The 18,063-nt window shown below is 33.0% G+C and overlaps 3 protein-coding genes across 4 annotated transcripts; 1 reads left to right on the top strand and 2 right to left on the bottom strand.

The window, feature by feature from the left end:
- The first annotated feature begins 1,618 nt into the window (after positions 1 to 1,618).
- On the top strand, positions 1,619 to 7,987 carry LOC114755540 (protein NRT1/ PTR FAMILY 6.4-like). The gene is given in 6 exon segments (XM_028944436.1): positions 1,619 to 1,722; positions 1,851 to 1,971; positions 2,225 to 2,442; positions 3,733 to 3,889; positions 3,892 to 4,279; positions 6,762 to 7,987. Coding segments are annotated over 6 exon segments (1,782 nt in total). The 5' UTR covers positions 1,619 to 1,719; the 3' UTR covers positions 7,657 to 7,987.
- Positions 7,988 to 8,370: 383 nt separating this feature from the next.
- Positions 8,371 to 11,164, bottom strand: LOC114755539 (plant UBX domain-containing protein 4-like). The gene is made up of 4 exons (XM_028944435.1): positions 10,594 to 11,164; positions 9,617 to 9,890; positions 9,194 to 9,292; positions 8,371 to 9,096 (listed from the first exon to the last, which is right to left on the bottom strand). Exons 1-4 carry the CDS (start codon positions 11,073 to 11,075, stop codon positions 8,698 to 8,700), a joined length of 1,254 nt encoding a protein of 417 aa, XP_028800268.1. The 5' UTR covers positions 11,076 to 11,164; the 3' UTR covers positions 8,371 to 8,697.
- A 3,627-nt stretch (positions 11,165 to 14,791) lies between these two features.
- On the bottom strand, positions 14,792 to 18,063 carry LOC114755614 (glycine-rich RNA-binding protein 4, mitochondrial). 2 transcript variants are annotated; one of them, XM_028944499.1, is made up of 5 exons: positions 17,947 to 18,063; positions 16,730 to 17,001; positions 16,579 to 16,647; positions 15,535 to 15,641; positions 14,792 to 15,005 (listed from the first exon to the last, which is right to left on the bottom strand). In XM_028944499.1, the coding sequence occupies exons 2-5, from the start codon at positions 16,857 to 16,859 to the stop codon at positions 14,877 to 14,879; spliced, it is 435 nt and encodes a 144-aa protein (XP_028800332.1). In that variant the 5' UTR covers positions 16,860 to 17,001; positions 17,947 to 18,063; the 3' UTR covers positions 14,792 to 14,876. The 2 variants fall into 2 exon arrangements, with proteins under 2 accessions (XP_028800332.1, XP_028800331.1); XM_028944498.1 differs by having other exon boundaries at positions 16,730 to 18,063.

The following is an 18,063-nucleotide window of genomic DNA, read 5'->3' as shown; positions in this document are numbered from 1 at the left end:
TTGATGGGATCAGCCAGCAAACAGATAGACATTCAAAAGCTGAATGACATAATTCAAAAGAAAGGATACAGAGCATATATATGCGCAAATAAGCTTTCCGTTTGGCAATACTTTCATTGATTATGAAAATGACTTCATGGCGTAAAGTCAGGACCCAAATTAGGAATAAGCCCTCTCATGTCTTTGTTATTTTGTGTTCTTTCATTATCCCGTGACCAAGCTGCTACTCTTCATCGTGTGGTCAAGGGAACGTATCTGAGCAACGACAGATTCCTTCCCTCCAAAGAAAACTGAGAATGAAGTAGAAATAATCATAAACATATATAGAAGGAAAAGGAGGAAATGATTACAATAACAATTATTATAATAATATTATAAGTTTTCTTAACATATTGTTGACTAAAGAGTATTTTTAATTAAAATACTGTTTTTATTTAATTTTTATACAGTATTTTTTAGATAAAAGTTTAAAATATATTAATTGAGTCACGATTAAAATCTAATTACAAACAAGAGTAATAAATCTTCACTCAATACTTTTAAGGGAAAATTGGACTTCAATTAAAACTTTTATTGGTGAGAATGATCTAAATCAAAGTACTGGTGCTCTTTTACACGAAATGTACAGAATACTGATATTAACTATGTATAAAAATTTATTAGGTCTCTTACCAATAAAATTTTAAATGGATGACTTTTTGCCCGTTTCCCCTACTTTCAATTGTTTGATGGCCATACTAATTTATTATTCCTGTTTTAGTATAATTAATTGATAATTAATAAGATCTAATTAGCTAGCCAACAAATAATTATAATGAAAAGGGCGATAGACGTTTAACCATGAAGATGAGGTTTAGAATTTAAGTCTATAAGATACCATATGTTCTTCCAGTCCTTAATATAAGACTTAATTGAGAAGTTAATATTAGCTCTATATGTAAGATCTATTTCATATGTTTTTTGTTTAAATTAACTCGATTGATATTTTTTTAATAATAATCAAGTAAGAGATGGAGGAAGGAAATTAAAAAAGATATTTATGGTATTTTAGAAAAAAAGTCATATTAACTAATTTAACAAACATTCTTAATCTATTCAAATTGGTTAATTAAGTCTTACATTGAAGATAGGAGGAGTATTAAATAACAAAGGAAACAAAATCGAATTATTAAATAATCTCTCTCACGCACGCATATTTGAAATGGAATCAAAACATTAAAATCAATCCTCTCTATATGTAAAATTACAAACAAATAAAAAGAGCAATGCTTTTGCTGCCGCCTATATAGAGATATCCCTATTTTTTTCCAAAAAAAAAACTATTTAAAAAAATTTTTAAGAAAAAAGAGGGATATGCCCACCTCAGAAATCAGAATATAGGTAGACCCGCCAGTTTGTTTGTTTGAGTAGGCCAATATATCGCCACCACAACCACACAGTTTTGAAACTATATGCTTCCAAAACATATACGGCACTCACATGCCTTGCAGATTTACTGCTTTGGTCTTCAACCCAATCATCAACAACACAAGTGGAGCCTATTGCCACGGCATACACACACCTATATATATGCACACCAAAAAAAAAAACTAATTATTACTCGGAAAACTTATCATCAAGCTCTTTCTTCTTCCCCATGATAATAAGAGCTTATTATAGCTCTTTTTAACCGACACTTTCATAGTCGCCTTCTGTTAGTTCCTTCACAACACAGAAAGCATGGTAAGCTAGCTACCTCTTATTCACTTCAAGCATATGATGAACTGTGTAATTATTTAAGGCTTCTTCAAGTTTTGGTAAATGGGTTTTGTTTGTGTGTTTGTCTTTGTTTCAAACGTTCAATCTTGAAGGTTATGGTTTCCAGCCATGGAGGCAAGAAAGATGCAGAAGACAATGCTGCAGTGGATTTTCGTGGCCGCCCGGCGGACAAATCTCGCACCGGCGGCTGGTTGGCTGCTGGACTCATCTTAGGTGATGCTCACAAGTTCAAAAATCTTCAAATTAACAGTTTCAAAACTTCTTTTTTCCCCTCTTTAGCTTTTTGTAAGGAAAATATCTTATGTCTGATATTGTCAACTAATCTGGGTATGAGTTGGTTAGGCCCCAAATGGAAGAGGCTATTCCAAAATCACTTTTTTTCCATCCACAAAGCTCAAATCTAAGACTTTTCTTAATAAGGTGGTAAGTTTCTTACCATTCAGATGTTGTTTTCGTTTTTTGGCAGGAACTGAACTGTCAGAGAGAATAGTTGTGATGGGAATAACTATGAACTTGGTGACATATTTGGTGGGAAATTTGAATCTGCCATCAGCAAAATCTGCAACGATTGTGACTAACTTTCTGGGAACTATGAACCTTTTTGGGCTGCTTGGTGGCTTTCTGGCTGATGCAAAACTTGGTAGATATCTCACTGTTGCTATCTCTGGCTCCATAGCTGCTCTGGTAAGTTTGAAGCTCTAATGCATAATCTGCAAAACTTGTTATTATTGTTGTTTTTTTTATTTATTACCTTAAGTTGCACGATCTCAAGTTGAAATTAATTAATCTTCATATTTCTCCAGATTATTTTCTCCCAAGTTAATGGATTCCAACGGTTAAAAACTATAAAAAGACAAAATAAGGAAAGTAAAGAAGAGAAAATAATGTTCTGTTTGGTACAACTGGTTTTCCTTTTTTTTTTTTTTTTAAACGAGATTTACACAATTTGTTTGATTCTTTGTTTCCACTATTTTCAAAAGCAATGTTCTTTTGATAAGCAACAGATGTTTGCTTTTGAAAAATGTTCATTTTACGAACAACATCAGTAGTCGAAATTTTGTAACAGCAAAGAATATGATTTCTTTTTCCTTCTTTTCAATTCAACTAGCACAATACTCATTGTTTCTCATACAGAGAAAACTCAAATTTTCTTTTTTTATTAAATAAGAAAAAAATGAAACGAAATATACAGGGACAAGTCGAAATTTTAAAAAAGTACCCAAAAAAAATAGTAAAATAGTATAAGGATGGCTTAAAGGCAAAGAAAGAAAAAGAAACAGAACACACAAAACAAATTAGAGCACAGGGCATTTAGTCTCTACGTCGTACAATTCGGCAGGAACAGAAACCTCAAACACAGAATCACTATTTAAACACGTGCCACTATCCAATTACATGTCAACACCTCAAATTTTCTTGTGTTCATGTGCATCATTTTTTACTTTATACATGAAATATTACTCTCTCATTAAGTCTTTATCCCAATTCTAATACAACATTAACATGTAAAAGTTTATCTAAATGCTTAATTATCATTTTTTTCTCAATCTCTCTTCGGACGTATAATTATGTACTTCCATGTTTGTGAAAAATAAAGGGCTAGCTTATTGAACAAGTAATACCTAAGTTAGTTAGTTCTATCATTTCCTGTACTCTAGTAGCATATAAAATCATCTAAAAACTCATCACTTTTTCTTAATCTCTTTCTTAATGTACTTCTCTTCTGGTCCTAAATATAAAACTAATTTTGTAGTGTAATTTGCGTTACAAAATGGATTTATATTTATAACAGAAGAGATATATATATATTTAGTTCTGTGAGTGTAAAAATGTACCAACGAATTGGCTAATTTTCTTAATATATATAAATTGGTAATCTAATTTTTATATTTAGGATTAGACAAAATATAACCTATTCGAGTTATTGTACGAGCAATCTCTAGCTAAGCTCTCATGCCTTTTTGATACAATTAGGGAGTGTTTCTCCTCACTTTGGCCACATCCATCCCATCCATGAGGCCTCCAAAATGCAGCCAAGTCCGGAGGCAGCACCACGAGTGCACCGCCGCCACTGGCAACCAGCTAGCCCTCCTGTATGCAGCTCTATACACCATAGCAATAGGAGGAGGAGGAATAAGTCCAATGTTTCAGGGTTTGGATCAGACCAGTTTGATACATCAGATCCAAAGGAAGAGAGGAAGATGATATTCTTCTTCAATAGGTTCTATTTCTTCATAAGCATAGGCTCATTGTTTGCTGTGATAGTGCTGGTTTATGTTCAAGACAATGTGGGAAGAGGTTGGGGATATGGAATCTCAGCAGGAACAACGGTGATTGCTGTGCTTGTTTTGCTTTGTGGGACCACATTTTATAGGTACAAGAAGGCTCAAGGAAGCCCTTTAACTGTTATATGGAGGGTTTTGATTTTGGCTTGGAAGAAGAGGAACCTTCCTTTGCCCTCACATCCAAGCTTTCTTAATGGATACCATGAAGCTGAGGTCCCTCATACTGAGAGATTGAGGTATGTATATTTTCCCGGCTACACGTTATCAGTAGAAAATATGCATAGATTTTTTCAATTTAAAAAAATAACTCATTATGTAAAAATATAGAACCAGATAACTAATTACATATGTTAAGAAATTAGTTAAGTTAATTATTTGCAAAGAAAATATTTGTTGGTTTTTCTAAGATATCTTTTTTAATCATTTGTATTGAAACTACAATTTTAATAAAACTCTCATTTAATGTACAATCAATAGGAATGGCTAAAAAATTATAAATTTGGAAGATAAAGTAGATTGATATTTTACATTTTAAGATAGTGCATATATAATTCTTTTTTTAATTTTCATAGAGAAATCCATATAACGGATAAAATATACAAAAAAAAAAAAGATCAAGTCTTTCAGTAAAATTATGATAAGTGAAAGTGTGAAACCTTTTTAAGTTATAGCAGCATCCTAATCAAGAGTGTTTTTGGCCAACGTAAATAATCAAGAATCTCTATCTTAGCGTGTTTCTTTTAGATATATTATTGATTCTCAAGAATTAGATGTGGGATTTAGAATTTTTATATTTAGTATGATGTTGACAATTTAGGAATGAAAAAAAATTCATAAAAAATTACAATTTATAACAATGCATAAGTTCTGAATTATGGCATGTGAGATCCTATAATTCCTATGTTTTATAAGGGAATGAGATAATTCATTAATTGTATTTATGCATTTTGTTTATTACATCGTTCATAATTAATTACTCAAGCATAATTAAGTTAGGTAAAATTTTAGTTGGTGATGATAGGGTCTAGTTTAGTTATTAAAGTCAAATTTCATTCAAAACGAAAGCATGGGTAAAGTTAAGGTGGCAAGTAATTAAGTGTCGTAATCATCTTCAATTATTGGCACATCAAATAATTATGAAGATATGACATGTTTGGTGGTGTGGGATATTAGTGATAAGCTTTGCTTTTTATTTTTATTTCTTAAGTTGTCGTTTTAGAAGTGGTCTCTTATGACATGTCGGGGACGATTCAAATTCAAATTACATATACATATGATAGAGAGATTTGAAATGGTGTTCAACGGTGGAATCTTTCTAAGCAAAATTATTAGTCCCAGAAAATCGAAATTGAGATTAAAAAATGTCTAAAAGAGTTAATATAATCTTTCATCTTTTAAGTTTGTTTTCATTTTAGTTTTTGTTTTTCAAATTTTAAACCATAAGTTTTGGTCCCTGAAGACAAAATAGTTCAAGTTTTTATTAGATTATAGACCAATGTTAAAATAAAAAAACTTGAGGAACCAAAACCTATTGTTGAAATTTGAGGCACTAAAACCAAAATGAAATAAACTTAAGGGACTAAAATTTATATCAACCTTGTTTAAAAACCAAAATTTATATGAACCTTGTTTAAAAATATGCTGAAAAAAGTAGCTCTTTTTCAAATTCTTGATTTTCTCCGTTTTTATCTCTTTTATTTTGTTCCTTTTAAATTTTTTATTTAATATTCAATCAAGTATGAATATTCTAAATTTAATATTTATAGAAAATAATGTTTAAATCTGAATATCATAAATAAACTATAAACTAAATCGTTTTTCTATTGAACGAATTGCCTTTAATACCCCTGACTTTTGAATAATAATAATAATTATTATCCAATTATGCAGATTTTCCTGCGATTTAGTTCCTAAAGAATTTGCAATTTAGTCCCTGCAAATTTTCCTTTTTGTTTTTTTTTCATGTTTCAAAGTTCCTCTAAATTCTTCCTAAACTTATATTCATATACTGTTTGTCTCATCATTGAAGTTTAAGACGTTATAGATTCTATGATTAATAATGCAAGAGATCACTGCTTGCTACACATTAATTCAAAGAAAGACACAATGATACTTCAATAAATAGCCCTCAATATTTCAACCTAAGATTCAATAATGCCATTTACGACATTAAACGACATATATAACGTGTCTGCGGATCAAACAGGTTTAACATTTCTCGGTATATATATTGGGTATTTTACATCTTATTTTCATTTTTATTATTTTTTTCGTCCATCCAAATGCACTATATACAGTCAACTCTGTATGGGATAAACCTCAACCACATCATCAATTGTATACCCTTTAAACCATATAACTATTTGTGAATATGATTCTTTCAAACTATGAGTTATATATATGCATGGATATAAGTAATGAACAAATTAAACTACTAATAAAGGGTAAAGGAAGGCCAAAAAAAAACATTCAATGAAGTTATTGAATGAGATTTTTTTTATTAACAATTTATTTAAAAATTTAGTCTTTGATAAAACTTAATAACGTCATGCGATTTATGTAGCCAAACCTATTTAGTAGGGTAACACTTTGTTGTTGTTGTGAAGTTTCAAAATTTAAAAATGTTATATATGCGTAACATAAAGTTCAAGAAAGTTATATATATATATTGGCATTTCCATAGCTAATGGGATTATTTTCCATGTTTGATTATGTTAGGTTCCTTGACAAGGCTGCGATTGTACATGAAACTGATCAGAAAGAAGGAAGCAATTCATCATGGCTGGTTTCCTCTGTAACCCAAGTTGAAGAAGTGAAAATGGTACTTAAGCTCATGCCCATTTGGTCTACAGGTATCCTCTTTTGGACGGTCTACTCTCAAATGACTACCTTCACTGTTGAGCAAGCGACTTTCATGAACAGAAAATTTGGATCCATAGAAATTCCTTCAGGATCACTCTCAGCTTTCCTCTTCATCACCATCCTTCTCTTCACTTCCATCAATGAAAAATTCATCGTCCCACTCGCTCGAAATCTCACTCACAACGTTCAAGGACTCACCAGCCTTCAGCGAGTTGGAATCGGCCTCGTCTTCTCCATTCTTGCCATGGTGGTTTCTGCAGTTGTTGAGAAAGAAAGAAGACAAGAAGCCATAGGAAATCCCAGCTCCAAGCTCAGTGCTTTCTGGTTAGTTCCTCAGTTCTTCCTTGTTGGTGCAGGAGAAGCTTTTGCATACGTCGGACAACTCGAGTTCTTCATTAGAGAAGCACCAGAGAGGATGAAATCTATGAGCACTGGGCTGTTCTTAAGCACACTTTCAATGGGTTTCTTTTTCAGTAGCGTTCTGGTTTCGATTGTGGACAAGGTAACCAAGAAGACATGGCTTCGAAGCAATCTGAATAAGGGCAAGTTAAATTACTTCTATTGGTTGCTTGCAATTCTTGGGGTACTAAACTTCATAATGTTTCTGATCTTAGCGAGTAGGCATCAGTACAAAGCGCAGCAGAACTTAAACCCTAATGATGAAAGCGGAGAGAGAGAGATTAAAGAGAAAGAGCTTGTGATGAGTGCAAGTGAAGTGATAACTGGTGTTGATGGAAAGGAAGAGGCATAGATTATTATATATTACATATTATGTTTGGTGGTTCTGCAGGTGGTTTATTTATATATGTATGGCGTGTGTTAAGAACAAAATAGTGTTGCAGTGATTTCTCTGAAAAAAGTGTTTGATGAGTTGCTGGGCAATATGAAGTGTAAAATCACGTATAGCAGATGATTTGATTTTATTCGTAGAAGAGGTGAAGAGGTAATGAAGTGTGTCCCATCGATCAAATTGGGAACTGGTTAAAATTTTGAAAAATCAAGCAGATAGAATGTTTGCTTGATTCAGATTTCAGAGTCAAGGTTTTCTTTTTGCTTCGCTCAATATGATACTGTTTCCAGGATTTTTTTTCCCACGTATGTTTCATCCATACTATAAATTCAACTTTGAAAAAAGTCAGTTTTATCTATCATAATATATCTGGGCATCATGACCAAGTAATATGCCGCTTAATATCGGCTGTTTTAATTACTTTATACAATTGGTTGCACGTTTATATTTGTTTTCAAAAAAAAGGGAAATATTCTAAATCACAATAGAATCTGATAGCATTAAATTAAATTAGAATACAATTGTGATAAAAACAATCAAAATATTCTCACAAAACTTCAATTCCCTTGAGAGATACTCATGTCCGTTGGACAAGATCTATTAGTTTCCTGGATGAATATTCAAACATAAGGGAAGTGGCACAACCCTTCAAGTCTGAGAAGCCCGTGGTCAAGCTTTTAAAATATGCGAGGTAAATTACACAAATTAAGTTAAAAGAGATCCTCTACATTTTAGCTGATGTTAATTATGTCAAAGTTGAATCTGGAAGGAACACAATAACTCTTGGACATGGGATCAAACAAAATTTTAAAACTGACTATTCCAGAGATTATCTATGCCATCAGTCAACCAGCATTTCTCTTCATCAAAGCAATTTGTGAAGAAGCATGCTAACAACAAAATATTTTTGGAGAATAAATTTACTAATTTAAAATGTAAAGCAACCTGTAATCATAAACATGGTGCTATCAAGTTGGCCTGGAAATGACACCAGGGGCAAACCTACAACTTTTGAATGACAACTGAATTGGCTATACCTGCTTGCTCTATAGTCTGGTCCAGATCCGTAAGTTTTGTGGGAGGGAAACCCATTGTCTGAAGTTGGTAATTTCTCGCTCCACCAGGTCTTGATGCGTCAATGAAAGCACGAACATCTCTGATTGTATGGTGGTGATTGAAGCGAGATACCATGCGAGTACCATCAGCTAGCCTCAGCTGGATTGACGTCACTGGTTGTGATTCATCTACAATTAAACCCATTGATGGCAATGGAGCAGTGTTTGGAGAAGGCCCAACTACAGTTGTTTGAATAGGTTCTGCAGTAGCTTCACTGGTGGAACTGCTACTACCTAAAGTTCTTCCGACCCCACGGAAAGGAAGGTGCCGGGGCTTCAAAGGTTCCTGCATAGACAAGCACAAAGAAAAGTAATTACATAAAAACCGTATGCAGGCACAGAAACAAATCTCACAACAGGTGAGGAAGGAAATAGATGTAGGCATACAGGTAGTTTTCATCCCGCCTTATAAGATCAACATGGACTGAAGTCCTTCGATCTGCTGGTTCAAGTTCTCGGGGACACTCAGAATTCTTTACACTCTGCATCAAGATAGAACTAATCATAAACATGCAAGTACTAGGAAAGAGATAATGGTACCAATGGTAATAGAAGACAGAATCAAACTCAATCAATATAGCTAATGAATACAAGGGGCTTGAAGTGAACCAACTAAATGAGCCATGAATTTAGAAACTATCTAAATCAAGTTTAGGTTTGAAACTCTCATGGAACTGGTAATTATTGAATTCTCCTATTCAAGGTAAATGAGAAGGGAATAAATCTCAATAAATTTATTACACAAGTATAAATTTGGAAATCGTGGATAAAAGCCATCACGAGCTTTCTAAATCAGTGCAAGTTACCTGAAGAAAGGATGCATTTTGTGGATCATCCAACCGCCTTAGAGGTCCATCATCAACAGAAAACCCATTCCTCCAGAAAGTGATTGTGTGCGTAACAACTTCTGGGGGAGGAGCAGCAGAATGTATTGTCTCTCCAGAAAGCAGTCTTGCTGTTCCAGTAAAACTTGTAGACTTTTGAGTACGTTCAGGAGGGGCATCAACAGCAGACTGTCTTGCTTGGTCGAAAAAATCATCCACACTGTTACCTTTGGTGGGATCTTGGACAAGCATGCCACTATAATGAAGAGAAAAACAAATCAATTTCAGCTATATATGTAAAAAGCCACATTCCTGTGAAAGAAAGAACATTCTTCTATTTAGCACCAAAACACATTACACCTTTTTTTTTAATAAAAAAATTGAAATGGAGCCTCCCCCCACACACATTTTTTTCCCATTATCGTCAGAATATCAATCTTTTATTTAATACAAGACAAAATTGATGGCACAAATTTGGACTTAGATTCAGATTATTGTGCCATCAGACATCACTCTTCAAAATGATGTTATTCCATTAAGTGCAATGGATAACGTGGAACGACAACAAGCAAGGGATCAAAATGAAATATCGGTATCTTTCCAACGTTCAGTTTCCCAAATTTTATGCGACGTAAGACAACTTAATGTATTACGATTCAGAGTTATAGTTTAGATAGTTTCTAACAAACACAATCAGAGACAGAAAATCTTAAAACTAAGCAACATGAAGAGAAAGATTTCGCTCACCCATGTTGTTAAGAATTTGCAAGTGCAATTACTGAAATTTCAAACCACAATAACATCGGTATCTTAGAGAGATTAGACAAATATTCAGGATTTCCAGTGTCAAGTCGCAACATTTGCCAACATTAAGCTCCAACGTAAATCCCAAGTCACAAACCCCATAAGAAATTAATACAATTTCAAACAGAATAAGAGAGAATTAAAATTATCGATACCTTTTCTCCCCTCCAGTGTAGTATTCCTGGGTTTCATCAGATTCAGAATCAGAACTATCACGCACGGATCGTTTCAAATCAGAAAGGGTCCGAATTCTCCCCGAACGGCTTCCGGAGGCCTTCGCAGCAGCCTTACCTCGATTACCCCGCGATCGGAGTTGATATGGAGCCCGGGATGGAGTCGGAGAAGCCGACCGAGATCGCGAAGGCGATTGCGACGGCGAGAAATCCGGGGAGTGGGATTCAGACGGAGATTCAGGAGACGAAGCTTTGTTGGGGTTATCGTTCACAGCAACGCTGGGCTCGATAGGGTTGTTATTCACACTACCGTTGTTGTTATTGTCGAAGAAGGTGGAAACTGCGGCGTCGAGGTCGAAGTTGTGGCTTTCCAAGAAGAAGACGGCTTCTTCCTTGGAAGAAGAAGTGATCTCGCAGAAGGAGTTGATGAGGGACGCATTGTCTCCAACCGATTCGCCTTCCATGGCAGAAGAAGGTTCCTGATCCGAGCTCTCGCCTCTCAGTTACAGAGAAGCGTCCGCTTCACTGCATCACTTTTTCGATGACGATGGACCAATCTTCGGTTTTATATGTAGCGGCACTCTCGCCGTTTTGCGATCGCCCAAACGGCAGTGTCGTGTATTTCCAAATCACACATGGTCAAGAATCTTCACATTCCTCAGGATGTTCTTGTATAAATCAAAAATTAGTTAAATTAATTATTGATAATAAATATGTGTTTTTTTCCTAAAATATTATTATTAGTCAAGCACTATCATTATTACAGGGATTTATTTAAAAAGAAAAAAGAAAAATATGAGAAACAAAATAGATTGGGATCTTATATTTAATATCAAAATAAAAATCAAACAAACTCTTATATTAAGGGACAAAAGTAGTAGTTTTTAATATAAGAATTAGTTTAATATTTAATTTCATTTTTAATATAAAATCTCAATTCATTTTGTTTATCATATTTATCTATTTTCTTAAGGTAATCCTTATAACAGTTTCACGAATTAAAAAGTTTCATTAAATAGTATTTCTAGTTAATATAAATGATTAGTAAGAATATGTTAAGGAAGATAATATCTATTTATAACAAATAACTACTTTAAATAATTTTTTTAATCTATTCAAATTAGTCAACTAACTTTTATATTAAAGACGGTATTAATATTATTTATTACTATCTCTAGTTTTTAATATAAGAGCTAATTTGACTTTTATTTTGATCCTAAATATAAAATTCCAATCCACTTTATTTCTTATATTTATCTATGGCTTCCTAAGATAGTCTTTGAAATAATAGTAATTCTAACTTATACAATTGATTAACAAGAAATATTTTAAGAAAGACAACATGTATTTATTATAAATAATTTACTTAACTAATTTTTTTAATCTATTTAGAGTAGTCAACTAACTCTTTTATTAAGTACTGGAGGTAGATAAGATCCTCTTAGCAATTTAAACTGAGTCGTGGTAATTTATTTTATTTTTAAAATTTATCCATAGTATACAAAATACACTTTTTTTCCCACCAAAACAATGTTGGTTCTCATATATACAAACAGTGCTGATAATGGCAAAGTACAAAGTTATTGTGTTAAAAAAAGTAAAATTAAATAAGTTTTCTTAAACTTAAAACCACATACAAATAAACTCTATAATTTTTAAAACTTAATAATAAAATTCTCTAAACTTTTAAGTTTATGCAACTAACCTCAAATTGTCAATTTTATACTCCTTTCAACGCTATTTTTGAATGCATATAAGATATGATTCTGATTCCTTTTGAGTTACACATCGATAAATTCTTTAAACTTTAAATCATTTGCAAATAAATCAAAATGATAGTATGGGATTTATTTAAATAAATAATTAAATATAAAAGTTCACAAAGGTTTATTATAAAATTTTAAATGTTAAAACAGTTACTTACATTAGACATGAAGTCTTAAAGATATTTTGTTAGGGTGCTGAAAATCAGACCAATCAAAATAATAATTCAAGAGTCATTGGTTCAAATCAGGATCAACTTAAATAAGGCCAATCGTTAAATGTAATATTGTAACTAAAATATATATTCATATATAACTAAAACAATAGTATTTGAATAAAAATATGTTAATTTACAAATGAAAAGAATATTCAAATATAAACCGCACATAATCCCACAAAAAAGAGCTAATAAAACACCAATATAATGGATTACTCTATTTTTTATTCTTTGAACTCAAAACGATATTATTTTAAACTAGGAATAGAAAAAATAAAATAAAATAAAATAAAATCTAACTTGGTTAACCGATTCAAAACTCTTATCTGAACTAATCAGAGAATTAGTTTATATGTATTACTTGCTAAACCAGATTGAGTTTTTATAGCCGAAATTTGGTATAATTTGGCCTAAAAATTGAGGTCTTGCTATCATTATGTTCGAACCCTAAAATTTAATGTGGTAGACACCCTTTGAATCACTTTTAATCAAAGAAGCTCAATTCCTTACCATATGTGGTGAACTATAATCTTTGATCACATAACTAGAGAAGCTAACATTGGTGTTGATTGCTTATCATAATTATCTTTTAATTACAAGTCATATTCTATAAACCTTCCTACGTACATGATGTAGAAATCATCTTTCAGTATATCTAATACTACCTCTAGTCCTTAATATAAAACCTTGTCTGACTTTTATTTTGGTCCTAAATATAAGACCTCAATCTACTTTGTCTTTCATATTTATACATTTTTTTTCAAAGTAACCCTTCTAACAATGATAGTTCTAGTCAAAACACTTGATTAGTAAGAATATTTTAAGAAAGACAACACCTATTTAGGACAAATAACTAACTCAATTTACTTCCTTAATCTCCTCAAATTAGTCAACTGGCTCTTATAATTAGGACAGGAGGTAGTATAATGATTTGCTTGTTGTTAGTTGTGTTTTTTTTTTTTTCTCAGAACGTTTTTACTGTAAACCTATGTAGTAGTATTAATTAAAAAAAAAATCTCTAACACACACTGTGAGAAGCTTTTAACTCCTGATTTGGAAGCGAATCGACATTCCCGTTTCCGACATACTCAAGATCCTAACAAGCTAAGGAGATGATGGAGAACAATAGAGGGAAAGGGAAGAAATGAAAGAAAGAGAAACATATAAGAAAAAACTAAGAGAGAAAACAAGATATCTGTAATGTGATCGACATTCAAGTTTGCTTCTTTCGAAATAAAAATCCTAAAACTACTCGTAATCAATTTTGTTATCAGAGCCAGACTTACACTTTTCTTCTATTCTTTCATAACTCTTCTAAATTAACTCTCAAAATATCGTAGCCTTCCAAGCCTTCTAAGATCGCGTTTTTTGCTATTTCACATTGTTTCATGCGACTTACGCCAATACTCCAGATTTCCTTAAGCAAAGAGTCATCATAGGGAAGGACTTTAGAGCTAAACTTTATAACTTTAGCTTCCTAGAGCTACTTTCTATCCTAAATCGCAAGATAGGAAACGATTGTGTGAGAAGTTTGTAATAACTTGCGGATTATAATGATGAGTTTTTTTTTTCAAAAAAAAAAAAAAAAAACTTAAGTTATAAGGAATTTATTTATGGATCACCAGGTAGTTTGTCATTTGTGTCAGCTATTGCATTGAATTGAGATCCCTATTATTAAAAGTATTGAAATTACCGGCTAAATATGAGTAGTAGGACAGATGATACCAGTGCAGGTTACAAAGAGTGAATATTTAATTGGAACCCTGCCATTAGTTCGTTTGTTAACTTGCTGAGATTGCCACGTAGGTGAATGAGGATTATACTCGATAATTTTTTTTATTTCATGTTAAGTGCCACATCTACCTTGTTGATCTGAAGTGGCAATCTCAGCTAGTAGTTAACAAGAAAAACTAACGCATGAATTTTACGCTTTAAAAATTAAAAATTAGGTTAATTTTAAACTTTAATATGCCAAGAGAGTTATATGTAAAGTTCAGTAGAATTTTGATACTAGTTTAGTCTTAAATTAGGCATCACAAGGTTCAGCTAATCATTTGTGAAAAAATATGCATTGATTTTCCTAAAATGCAATTTTAACGATTCACATTAAAACTAATTCTTGATTGGGGGAAAAAAAAGACCTTCATACGTGCAAAGAATATGGATAATTGGAAAAAATTATAAATTCAAAAGACAAAATCAATTGAAGCCTTATATTTAATATCAAAATAAATCCTCAAATTAAGTCATATATTTAGGATCAGAGTGAGTAGCAAATTACAGCTTATCCGGTTTTAGATGAAGTGCCGCGCCTATTTATGTGTCCAATATCTGAGATCCGAGGAACTACAACAGGTCCCCCACGGACCTTCTCAAGAGCAAAATTTATTCTCAACGGTCTTCCTAAGAGTGCCTGCATGCAAAATGTCACCAACAGAAGGAACTTCAATGGGCAATAATAATGAGATATAATGCAAGACAAGCGAAGTTTCCTAGCTGCTTGTTCTTAACTTATTTGAAACAGCACAAGGTCCAGTCCAAGACATGCATGGCAATACCGGAGAATATCAATTTGTTATGATTTTATTGAAGAATCGGATAGTAAAAACCTACTACCTCTGGTTCTTAATGTAAGAGCTAGTTGACTAATTTGAATAGATTAAGAAAGTTTGTTAAGTTAGTTATTTGTAATAAATAAATGTTATTTTTCCTAAAATAACCTTACTAATCATGTTTATTAGTTAGAACTATCATTTGATAGAACCTTTAACATATGCAACTATTACAAAGATTACTTTGAAAAAAAAAGATAAATATAAAAGATAAAGTAGATTGAAGTCTTATATTTAGAATCAAATTAAAGGTCAAACTAGCTCTTATATTAAAGTTCAGAGGTAGTACTAAATTCTGTAATTCCAGATTGAGATACATTGGCTTCTCACCTTGCCATCCATTGCGTCTTTTGCAGTTTTGGCTTTATCTTCATCCGAAAATATGACAAATCCAAACCCTCTAGACCTACCACTGTCTTTATCATATGCTATCCTCACTGCAAGAAAATGAAGCCGATGATGTAGAAACTACAGTAGAAATTAGCAAAAATCAAAACTAATTTCGTTTGAAGCGTGACAAAGGAATACTTCGAAAGGTGTAAAGAAAGCTAGTGACCCTTATTGTGCCGAATAAATGTGTTTGCACCCAAAATGTGATAAATCTGTCCAATTCACGCGAACCCCCTAATTAGGCAATGTAGAAAACAGCTGAGTTCTTCTCTGTTTTCTCAGTCCGTTAACTTTATTCAAGGAATTTGGCACATATATAGATGCCTAGGGAACCAAGCCTGCCTCCTAGATCTAGGTCTATGAAATCTAGGCTAAATCTAACTAAAATCACTAAAGGGTTAGATCTAGGCAGCCAATTACTGAACATTAGTAAATTGAATGCACTGCCTAACCAAAGCAAGAAGAGTTATATGGTTTTTATGGTTAAACAGCCATATTCGTATGGTCAAAACTTCGAACAGTTTAGAAGAGGAGTAATCCCTTATAGTAACACGTTCCCCCATCTTATGAATAACAAGTGAGCCTAAATTTAGTGCACATAACTTCATAACTCTAGCGGACTCTAGAGTTCTGATAGAGTTCACCAAAACCCGAGTAAATATTTGCTTAATTATGTTGTACAAAGGCCTAAGTTTGGAATCCTAAAATCCAATTTGATAAATAAAAGCACTGGATTCTCAATCTAAACCACACTCTATTAAAAACTGACCGGAATAGAATACTGGAGCGCTGAGACTGCATAATCATACATGTCAGACACATTATCCGTTATGCAGACTGCATAAAAACTGACCGGAATAGAATACTGGAGCGCTGAGACTGCATAATCATACATGTCAGACACATGATCCGTTATGCAGACTCATGTCAACAGTACATTAAAATGGAAAGCTACAGCCCTAAATATAGACATACGCATATTACCTTCAGTGACTTCACCAAATGAAGAGAAAGCATCTTTGAGAGACTTCTCATCCACTGACCATGACAACCCTGAAACATCATAAGCCAAAGGTAACTGTCTAAAAGCCCATCATATTCATAACAAGATACAGAAATGAATAATGACAGAAACCTCCAACAAAGAGTCTGTTGCTGGAAGGAGGAGACGACTCTGAGGATGATGAACAAAAGAATCGCAATGTAGATGGGCTGTGAAATCTTGTTGCAAGAGTTCTTGCAAGAAATACCAGATTGTTGTTCATAGCAGAGATCAGACACTAAAATAATCCAAAAGCCAAGCAGAGTACTGTAATCCTTTCTTTCTTTCTTTCTGAATTGACGATGTTAGCTTCTTCTCTGATGTCAATCACCACAGCAAGCCAAACATACAGGACAGATGGAACTCTAGCAGCAAGTACAAGTTAGAATAACAAACCAGCATAGATGATTGTATCCACTTATCTATTAATCATTTTTTCTTTTGCTTTTCTCTTCTATCATTAACTGAATCTTCTTAGAAACTTCAAACTAAGTAACTAATATTTATACAGCTTCAGCAAATTCTGAAAGAAAAAACTAATACAAGTAATTCAAGAAAAGAGATTAAAAGGCCTAAATATACCGCATTTATATTAAAAAGAAATCTTAAAACTCAAATTAGTTGCATGATTTAAACTATAAAATCAAATTCCAAAGACTCAAACTAGCTGCATGTTGCTCTGCAAAATACGATAACTCACCATCTTTTTATGTTCCATTTTTGTACTACAATTTTTCTATCATCACACATAATTACAAGCAAGAAATTCCATTCAAAATAATCAAGGCATGGTTCCTAGAGACCTTGGAGTTTTCAGTGATCACGGGAATACCAAAATTGAAGAAGCAAATCACACGATAACTGTACATTTAAGATAAAATTAAGAAAATCATTCTCCGAAAATGCATCACAACACGGACAGCAATGGACAAAGAGAGCTGAAAAAATTTAGACAGGAAGCTAAAATCAATCGGAGCTTTGCGCTTTCGATATTCACGAAAGAGGAGAAAGAATGGAATGGTAACTGACAGAGCTGACAATTTAGGCAGCGTCGATCACAAAGAAATCGGACAAGACAAAGCGGTCAAGAGCCACATTCATTTCTCACTATTATTGATTTAAATGAAAAGAACAAGAAGAAGCCATGAAGCGCTGGTTCCGTAGCTAATCACTGGTATTTAACCTATCCCTATGTGCATGGTCCAAGAAGTTACCAAAAATTCTGAAGGGCCAAGGCCAATAAGCTGAAGCATCTAACCAAAACAAAATATTAATAGCAAGATAAAATTGAAGACAAGGAAACGAGAAACCTGCATCAGATAGCCGGATTGAACTCGTCTGCCTGCCGGCGGCTAATGAAAACTGCAACTCCGAAGTTCGACGAGACGCCGGACAGAAGCTGAATCCGTCGGGGTCGCGTCCCTTTC

Source organism: Neltuma alba, unplaced genomic scaffold, assembly GCF_004799145.2.
Source record: "Neltuma alba isolate B1F8T4 unplaced genomic scaffold, ASM479914v2 tig00010294_pilon, whole genome shotgun sequence".
In the NCBI taxonomy this organism is placed as follows: domain Eukaryota; kingdom Viridiplantae; phylum Streptophyta; class Magnoliopsida; order Fabales; family Fabaceae; genus Neltuma; species Neltuma alba.
Note: the sequence above shows the minus strand (reverse complement) of the source record. Positions and strands in the feature narration are given on the sequence as shown.

Coding starts and splice junctions, on each gene's coding strand:
- LOC114755539 (XM_028944435.1), bottom strand. CDS start 11,075: ATGGAAGGCGAATCGGTTGGAGACAATGCGTCCCTCATCAACTCCTTC. Junction 9,293..9,616: donor AAAATGCATCCTTTCTTCAG/GTAACTTGCACT, acceptor ATCTTGATGCAG/AGTGTAAAGAATTCTGAGTG. Junction 9,097..9,193: donor GGGATGAAAACTACCTGTAT/GCCTACATCTAT, acceptor TTGTCTATGCAG/GAACCTTTGAAGCCCCGGCA.
- LOC114755614 (XM_028944498.1), bottom strand. CDS start 16,859: ATGAACAACAATCTGGTATTTCTTGCAAGAACTCTTGCAACAAGATTT. Junction 16,648..16,729: donor CAACAGACTCTTTGTTGGAG/GTTTCTGTCATT, acceptor ATGATGTTTCAG/GGTTGTCATGGTCAGTGGAT. Junction 15,642..16,578: donor ATTTGGTGAAGTCACTGAAG/GTAATATGCGTA, acceptor ATTTTCTTGCAG/TGAGGATAGCATATGATAAA.